Source organism: Anarrhichthys ocellatus, unplaced genomic scaffold, assembly GCF_004355925.1.
Source record: "Anarrhichthys ocellatus isolate YVR2014 unplaced genomic scaffold, GSC_Weel_1.0 scaffold33, whole genome shotgun sequence".
Lineage (NCBI taxonomy): Eukaryota > Metazoa > Chordata > Actinopteri > Perciformes > Anarhichadidae > Anarrhichthys > Anarrhichthys ocellatus.
This window is the reverse complement of record NW_022280063.1, coordinates 1,510,848-1,520,717: the sequence shown is the minus strand read 5'-3', so window position 1 is coordinate 1,520,717 and position 9,870 is coordinate 1,510,848. Positions and strand designations below refer to the sequence as shown.

At 47.3% G+C, this 9,870-nt stretch overlaps 1 protein-coding gene across 1 annotated transcript in view; it reads right to left on the bottom strand.

The window, feature by feature from the left end:
* Positions 1-9,870, bottom strand: part of sox5 (SRY-box transcription factor 5) — a 67,183-nt gene that overhangs the window by 30,007 nt on the left and 27,306 nt on the right. Inside the window, 2 exon segments of the mRNA XM_031865604.1 lie at positions 5,299-5,367; positions 6,796-6,968. Of these exon segments, the coding sequence (XP_031721464.1) occupies positions 5,299-5,367; positions 6,796-6,968 (242 nt within the window).

Genomic DNA, 9,870 nt, shown 5'->3' with positions numbered 1-9,870 from the left:
GTGTGTGTGTGTGTGTGTGTGTGTGTGTGTGTGTGTAGGGCTGAGGGGGGTTTGTCCACTCGCTGGTCATGTGATATTGGAGAGTCCCCCTCACGCATTCCTTCCCGTTTACATTCCTTGGCCATCTATAAAATGACTTAATCTGATATTTCTCCTCATATTGGACATAGAATAATGCACTACCTCAAAGTGGATGATGAGCTCTGTGTGTTAGCCTCGTGATCACGGTGCAAACTTTAAAAACCCAGGGGAAGAAAGGAGAATGAGAATCAGAGACAAAGGGATGCCGTGACAGAAGGAAGGAGAAGCCTGTGAGGGAAAGTGAGGGCGAGAGAACCAGAGACAGAGGCCGGATCTATCAGAAAATCTCCAGATTCCACATAAAGGAAAAAAGGCACATCTGAAACAGCAGACGCTTTGGGGAATAACGCACTCGTCAGCTCCTCTTTCACATCAGGCCCAAAGCGAACATGAAAACCTACAACACACGCAGACAAAACATCACACTGACGCTACTGTGGGCTGCCGACTTGGAGGATGAGGAGCTCTGCTTTTTTATCTGCAAAAACCCTCCAGATCCAAAAAAGAAACCTGAAACAAACAAAAACGAATCCTCTAATCAGTGATAACTGAATGCAAAACAAAGAAAAAAAAATAAATATATATATATATATATATATATGTTAGGAAAACATGTGAAAGTTTTTTTGGAGAACTTTCACAGGGGCAAAGAGGACAGACAGAAAGAGAGAAGTTGACGATTCACCCTGGCGAGAGAACTTCTCAGGAAATAAACAGCAGACAGAGCGAACAGAATGAACGGGAGAGAGGGAGAAAGAGCGCGAGGAGGAGAGGAGGAGAGGGGAGCAAGAGTTGGATAATTGGCAGCGAGTCGAGGCTGCGTTCACCACGCGCCAGGCGGCACAGCTTGAACTTAAAGCGCCGCTGCGGCATAATGAAGATGTGGCCGCTAATTAACATATGGGGGTGCGAAACAGGTTGGTTGGCACGCGGCGTGCTAAAAACTCCAAGGTAAAGTTATTATTGGGGAGTAATTAGCTCTATGAAGTTAATGCGTCGAACAATAGCTGCCAGCGCCGCACAATATGGCTCGCATCTGAGCGCGTGCGGGGAAAAAAAAAAATAGCCCCCGCTAAAGTGCGAGTCCCACAGCTAAAATCTGTTGGCGGCCATATGCTCGGGCAATTAATGCAAGACCTGGATGACCTATTGCTAAAGAAGGGACGTGCGAGCGACAGCACCAATAATTAATTCGGAGAGAGAGAGACGGAAAGAGAGTAAGGGATAGCTGGCTTTTAATATTAGTCCATTAACTTTCTATGGACAGGGGCTGTTAGAGGCCAGCCTGCTGTCAATGTAGGGGCATGGTTCATGTCCCACTGGCACTGCACAAACACACACACACACACCTGTGAGTGCATTAGAGAGGAGGCATGCGAGGGAGGGCGGGTCTCTGTGGGAATGGCTGCTCGGTTGTGGTCCGGTTTATGAGTGTGCGTGTGTGTGTGAGTGAGTGTGTGTGTGCGTGCGCATCGACACATGAAGTGCGTAAAGGAAAACACTGGTTGCGGTGTAATGGGAGTGATTAAACAATTACACAGGCAATTGGGTTAGCCGCTCCTATGCACAGAGTACAGAGGTGCTGGTGTGTCGTGTGTGGAAATGAATGAAAAGCTTTTTAGGGTTCTTTGCTTTTGTTTTTTTCCTCCCACAAAATGAGAAATATTGAGCAGGGACAGAGGCCCGCGCTCGTGACCGCATCAGGTACAACACTCGGAGTGTGTGTGATGAAGTTAGCAATGTGGGTTAGTCGTTATAGAGAGCTTGTTAGCCGCTGTCGCCGGCGCGTCTGGCCTCTCTTGAACTAGTCAAAGCATCAGGTGGCTTTACCCGCGTTCTGATCACTTCTTCTCCGTCTGCGCTCGCTGTCTCCCACCTACAGCAACGGTGGCGCTTGATGAGATGAAAGACAGCCTGCAGAGACACACACTTGACCGTGTGTGTGTGTGTGTGTTTTGGTCGAGTGAGTTTTGATTCATTAGGCAGGACACACTGGTGTGTGCTCATCCCTCTGTTTCAATATACATCTTAGAGCGTGCGCGCTGCCTCTATTCTATGAATATGTGCGCGTGTTCTCAAGGTAAGCCCCGAGCCGCTCGGCAGGTGAGCTGCTTTCATCCCCGTCGCGCTTCCCCCGCGCGGCGGCAACGGTCCTCCCCGGCAACACCGGGGGGGAGCCTCGCAGACAAGTTGTTTAATTAGAATGAGAGAAGACGAGGGGCAGAGCAAAGGGAAGGTGGAGGAGGAAATGTGCTCACCCCTTCGAGCTTAACAAGAAGGCCCCTAGCAGGGGGTAAGGGTGTGTGTGTGTGTGTGTCTGTATGTGCACACATGTTCTTGTTTTGCAATTCTTTAGAGAGCAAATTGTGTTATACCCTTTTTCCTGGTCCAGGTTGGGTTTAGGTTTAAGATTGAAATTTAGATTAGATTGGTTGGGTTAATGGATAATTTAGGGTCAGGACTTGGATTAAGGGTTTAGTCAGACTAAAGGTTAAGTTTAGTTTAAATTCAGGAGCTAAAGAACACATCGAGGGTTAAACTAGTATTAGGTAAAGCAGAATAAGAGGTGAATGTGTAACGGTGAGTATGTGTGTGTGTGTGTGGGGGAATGAAATGAATGAATCATAATTGATGCTAATTCATGAATAATTCCAGGTGGAATTAATTAGTCAGAGCGATAAAGTAGCCAATCGCTGACTTGTAGACACTAATGACTGGTGTTTGTGTGTGTGTGTGTGTGTGTGTGTCCCGTTCACACGGTGTGTCATTAGCTTGTGTTGCTGCGATGCCTGCCTCTGTAAATGAACTCGCTTGTTTGTCAGCTCCCACCACATTCAGCTCGCGCTGTTGGCCTAAATGGCGGACGCTAACACGCATATCGCTAGCTTGATTTGGGTTTCGGGGTGAGAAAAAAGAAAGAAAATAGGAAACCGGACGCGGGGACAATAAATAATTTGTCCTCCTTTCATGAGGGATGTGTGTCACTCTCCTCTCTTTTTCATGAGCTTGATTATTCGTTTCATTTCATCACCTCTTCCAAGTGGACGGTTGAAAGCATTCTTCACAGGCCTTTGGGGGGGTTTGGGTCTAACAAAGCCAAGGACGCAGACACACAAACACAAATACACACACACACACACACACACACACACACACACACACACACAGAAGAAGGGACAGCTGAACTCAGCCTCGTTAGGGGGAAATGCAATCACAAGGGGCTTATCATACAGACACAAACACACACACACAGACACACACACGCACACACACTGAACCTGGTGCCCTCTCTCTGGCAGGCCATTGTATTGTGGGATTGTGCGGACAATCTCTTCATGAATGATTAAGCAGTGTATTTCTCGACCAAGTCTTTGATGATTGAGCGTGTGTTTGATCATCAGTGGTGAGTGCGCGGCGCTCTCTGTGACTGCTTGCGATACGCGGGCCATGGAAGGCGTATATAATATTTTTTTGTACGTTCATGTACGTTTGATGTGTGCGATATACGCGAACGAGAGTGTGCGCGCGTGGTTTTTTGCGCTCCCGTGACGAGCCCCCCTGTTGATTGCGTCCCTCTCTTAACGAGGGCTGCCTACAGCTGCCCCTGCTTGTGAGAAACTATTGTTGGGCCCCGCTCAATGGAGAGAGGCTTGTTTGGGAAAAGGTTGCAAAGTCATGGGAAAAGAGTGCTTTGTCTCGGCAGGGTCGCGAGGGAGTGAATCATGAGCGGACGTGTTTATAGCTTGACACACACAGCTGCGGCGGACACGCACGCGCCTCGTATGCACAGGCGAAGAAGCGGACGCTCGAGAAACGCACAGAGTAATCCTCAGAAACAAACTTCTTCTTCTTTTCTTTCTTTTCATCAACAATTGAACAATTCAGAATTTAACTCGCACAAAAGCAAATAAACACAGCTGCTTTACACAGAATCGTGGACACACGTCCCAAACGCATGCTATCACAATGTCTCTTATCACACAAACTGTGTATGGCTAAACTCTTCGGGGGGGAAAGGGAATTTGTGTGTGTGTGTGTGTGTTCCCTCTTGGACAGGGTGTCTCTTTATGATACAAAGCCCGGCTTTCTCAGCTCAAAATTCAGTGTCATCTGCTTTTACAAAGGCCTGGGCTATTCGTTCCAAGCCACCTGGACCAACATAGAGGCTCCAGTGTAGCACCCAAAAGGACAATACCTCCATTTTCAAGTGTTACATATATACCCTCCCATTTTCTCTGAAGCGCGAGACATAGATTCACAGTCAAAGGGACTTTTCAGTTGATTTGCAGATTGTTTTATTTCTATACCGGCTACAATCTGCATTATTCGATTTGTGTAACATATTGATCATGACGAAGACTATCCAAATAAGAAGTCAACCACATTTGCATTTCCTCGTATATCCTGGAGAAAGGACTTCCTCACAGAAATCAAAGTGAAACATAAGGCGTCCGTTTGGTTGCTAGTAACCCAGACCCAACCTCGGACCCGAGTCGAGTCAGATTTAAATTCTATTCAGTGTAATTGGGCCCAGGAAGAGTCCCATTCTAAGATCTCGGATCTGTGTCTGAATGTGTCTAATACCCAAGTGCACTCGCTGTAAGCGCTACGCGTCTGGATGGCTAATAATGATGTAAGGAACATTTTATTGGTTAGAATGTGAAACCACAGTAACAGTCTTTAGCTTTTCTGTTTTGAACTTCTTCTCGACCCCTTCCTGGCTGATTCACTGACTTCGTTGTCTAGTTTGAGTTTGTAAAACGTTGCTGTTACTTAAGCGAGCCAATCTACTGCTGGAAAAGACCTTCACAGCCACTCAAAGACACAATAGAATAAACATGAAACACGTGTACTTCACTGCCAGTTTGACGTGCAAAACTTTGAATTATGTAATAAAGACTGTACTGACGAACATACTGTACTGGTATTATTCTTTCCAAGCGGACTGACCACCTTCAAGTGATTACAAAATGTCGTGTGCGTGTGTGTGTGTGTTAGAAGAGGAGGGGCAAATATAAGTCAACGCTGATTCAGGCCCACCAAAATGCTGATGGCTGAGCAAAGAAAGGCTGCAACAATCACAATCACAAAATTGCCTTTGTGGGCCATGCAGACGCACATCAGGACACATCAAGCAAACACTTTGAAAGACACATGCACATGACTACATACGTGGATGGACACACACACACACACACACACACAAACTGGCCTCACCTGGATTTGTTGCTGCAGGAGGTTGATTTTGTGTTGCTGCTGCAGAAGCTGCTGCTGTTGCCGGGCAATCTGAGGACGGAGAGCACAACACATTATTAGAATGTATATGCAGTATGTTTGTGTGGAAGTGTTTTTGGTGCGTGTGTGTGTGTGTGTGTGTGTGGGAGATGCGACACATCTGCAGGTCTCTGAGGCCCCAGTTGCACGACAGCGGGTCGATGCCCTGCTATGAAATATTAAAGAGCGCATCTCATTTGGACTCAGCTCACAGCCAAGTGGACAACAGGGTCACACCGACACGCTCACTGACACGAGCACATTCTTTCAACACGTTCTTTTTAATTCTATATATGAGTCACATTTATTTTCACTTCGACACAATTATGTTCACCGTTGCTCGTAAAGTCATTTTACTCCGTTCTGGAGCGTTTTGCATCCATTCTTACTTGTTCTCCAACAATTTTATGATGAACAATGAACTTCCGCACAGAAACTCTCCAGAGTGGAGTGGAAGCACAAGGATACAGTATCCACACACAGTACATTCACATACAGCCAGAAACGGTGCACACTGGTGCAGATGCAGCCAAGGGGCGCTGTAAGGCATTGTGTTTGTAACAGGTGATTTGTCCTTACCGCAGTGTTTCTGCACGTGTGTGTGTGTGCGTGTGTGTGTGTGTGTGTGTGTGCGCGAGAGTGTGTTCTCTTTGTAAAACCAAGCTTTCCAGAAGCTAAAAAGCACAACAAAGAGGGAAACCCTTCTCTATGCAAATACCTGGCAGACTCTTGCCTGGGAGCTTGGAGTGAGTGTGTGTGTATGAGAGTGTGTGTGTTTGTGTGTGTAAGCGCGTGTGTGAATGTCTGCGCTACATCCGCTCCAACACTACATACCCTCAGCTTATTCCTGTGCAGTGTCCCTGTGTTCAAGCTGCCAAAGGCGCATGTCTCTGGCTGTGTGAACACCATACATTATAAGGTGTGTGTGTGTGTGTGTGCGTGTGTGTGTGTGTGTGTGGGGGAGAGAGAGAGTGTATAGGAAAGGAAAATCTTGTGTGATTTGTTTCTTTTCGACCACACCTTTGAGCCCTCCTTTAAAAATCAGTGGGAAGATCTCTGCTGGCCATTTGTGATGTTTAAGTGTCTATGTGCATTTGTGTGTCTGCACATTTATATACCTTCCAAATATACAATTCCAAATCAGCATCAAATCATGTGCATTTGTTGACTTGAAACAGCAGTTTTTTGTGTCATTACTGTGAGGTAAGATACATAATTATAAAGAAGAAACCCATGAAGCTTTAAAATATGGCGCATTACCGAAAGAATCAAGATATCTAAAGATCTGACAAGAGATGAGCGATGCAACAAAATGCTTCTCTTGTGACCTAAAGCCATACTAAATGACCTGTCAGGGTGGATTGGCTCTGCGGCGTAGACGTACAGCGCGCAGCATTTTCCCGTCACACTCAGCGCCCCGCCCCCCCCATTTGCACGTACCTGGTCCTGCTGCTGCTTGGCCAGCTCCATCTGCTGCCTCTGCTTCTCCATCTGCGAGGCGGCCAGCTTCTTCTGCTCCTCGTGGGCCGCCAGGAGCTGCTCCCTCAGGCTGCTCAACTGGCCGATCATGCCCATGAGCTGGCGCTCCTTCTCCGCCAGGCTGTCTGCGGTACCTACAAGGGTGAAAGAGGGGGTCAAAGGTTGAGAGGGTAGCACTTTGAAGAAAAGTGCAAGACTCGGTTGAGGTTACGCTACGAAACTCCTTTCATCATTTTAAGAGCTTTGTCTTTAGCTGCCCAGCTGATCGCAGATACGAGGGCATTTTGAAGTCTTCATTAGTGCACAGTTAGTTTTCAGCAATTACAACTTCTTGTATGAAGACATAAATATAAAACGTGAAGGCAACAGGAGCATAAAAAAGCTGTAATGTCATGGTGTGTTCTTCTTCTTCTTTGAGCGATTTTCATGGTTATCCGGAGGCCAGGAAGGATTGCAGGGGTGAGGTCAGAGGTCAGAGGCATGAAGGGGAGGAACAGAGGAAGAATGAACAACAAAGCAGTGTAAAGCTCTCCATGGCTTGTTGGTCAACCTAATATATGACTGTTTAGGGGCTTTGGACAGTGGGGGGGGTCGTTGGTGGAAGGTATGTTTAGCGAGGTGTGTATGTGCGCGGCAGAGTTAAAACCAGATGTTGACTTATTTTCCTGGGCACAGAAGGCCAGCAGTGATTACTCAAGAGTCAAGACAAATCCATCACGGCCTTTATTGCTTTGCTGAAATAAAGAAAATACATCTGGCTGAGGAAACACTTGTAACCGGGCAAAACTAATGTCAGACTAGAGCCAGATTATTGTGTTCAACAAACAAAATAAATCTTACGCCAGGTTGGAAAATCTACACTTCATGCAAGAGCAAAATGGAAATTGATTTGACTGGCGCTGAATTGGGGGTAAATATGGAGATCGGTCCACATTTGTGACTGTGTGAATGTGTGTGTGTGTGTGTGTGTGAAAGAGAGAGGAAAAAAAAGAGAAGCCGAGTGTGTCTGGTCTGTGTTTACCCTGCAGTCAGCCAACCTCCTGCTCACATTTAGCATGGCCTGACCTTTGACCTCTCAGATCCTGACATACCAGCTCCATTACACACACACACACACACACACACACACACACACACACACACACTTCCACACAAGGCCTAAATCATTCAACAGGATGTAGTTAGAAACAGGCACACTGAGGCACAATCAGTACGAGTGTGTGCGCCCATGTCTGGTCATATGTACCAATGTTTGCCTACATGCCTTTGTTGTGTGTGTGTGTGTGTGTGTGTCTGTGTAGGTGTGTGTGTGCGCGCACAGTGTGTACGTGCATGTGTGGGATAGCACAATCCCCCATTGTTCTTCAGCTGCTACCTTTAACAGGGCCACATTCCTGCGCCAGTCAAACCAGATGAGGAAGAGAGGGTTAGGGTGAGGAGAGAAAGAGGGGGAAGTGCAGGAGGAAAAGAAAGAGAAACACAACGGGGGGATGAGAGGGGGGGAGTCGGGAGAGAGGACGGAGGGAAAGAGGGCGAGGAAACCCCGGCTGCTGACCTGCCCTTTGACCGCTCGGGAAGGTGAGAGCCATCCATTTGTCCTCCCCTGTTGGTATCCGCCGCCTCACGCCACCCCCACCACGCACCCACCCGCCTCTACTGCCCCCCCGAACTCCATCCATCCGCCAACAATGAACAATAAAGGCAACTGTCGGGAGCACTGGCCGCTGGAAAAATAAACACGCCGCTGTCCTAACTCACAGACCCACCTTTGTAGAGCCAGAAATGTGTGTGTGTGTGCGTATAGCCAAAGCTGACCAAGACAAGAAAGAGCCTTGTGTTAAAAACGTTAGCCTGTTCAAATGGGGGGGGTGGGGGGGGGGGGGGGGGGGGGGGGGGGGGGGGAAAAAAAAAAAAAAAGGAGAGGGGGGGGTTGCAAAGGTGAAACGATGGATCAAAGGAGTCTTTCTTGTACGGAGTTCTTGTTGGGGTTAACCCCCCGTTTACGCACACACACACACACACACTCACACACATGCACAAATGCAAACACAGTAAAATATCTGTGCAAAACAGTGTGTACGCTGAGGTGGAAGGACATTCCTTTAAGCAGCAGCCGGGACAGTTAGGTGTGTGAAAAACGGAGACAAGCCGCCTATTCTTCTTCGACAAGCTGCTCTCAATCCCCCTCTCAGCTGTGGATCTTTCATGAGTAAACCAGAGTATTTGCAGAGGAAGACGAATCCAAGAAAACAACACGCTGCCTAACGGAGACGAGATTTAAGAAACTCTCCTTCGAGGATACGAGACGCCTCGTGTCCTATCCCTTCTCCTTCCCTCCCATTCAGTATTTCTGCGGCCGTCCCATAAATCAGCTCGCGGCGGCTTGTTTCCTCAGCTGCTGCGAGGCAGGCAGGCAGATCGATAACTGGTTTCCTCCATCGGTTTACACACATTCCTCCCTACGGCCCGGGCTTACCTACGAACCTGCCGAACCTTTTTTTTCTTCTCGCGCACACACACTCTCGGGCATGGCGTAATTAAGCAATTTGTAACAGTGTAATACTTGTCACCGTGTTCGCGGGGCTAATTAATGTCCACGGCTGTAATGGTAACACCCCCCCCGGAAGGAGTGGGATGAGGGGGAAGGGAAGGAGGACATGGATAAGACACAGACGTAATGGTGGAGGAGTGAAGAGGGTGAGGGAAAGATATGAGAGTTTAAGAGAGAAGAAGGGGACAGAACAAGCAGACTGGAAGTAGAGAGAGTATATTAAGAAGCATATTTACATGGTCATGATACCGCTATTACTGTAAATAATCAAATTTACATTAAGGTAATCAAATTAAGGCTTGGTTAAAGCACTTACATGGTTTGAAGTAACCTGATTTTCAGTAACTCAAGTTCACTTGATTTGTTTGACTACAGACAGCATCTTACTCGGGGGGGGTATTGGAGGTTATGAATTTACCTTTACCCTCTTAAATCCTGTTTACTAGCATCCAAGCTTCATTCAAACCTCAATAACTAACTTTTCC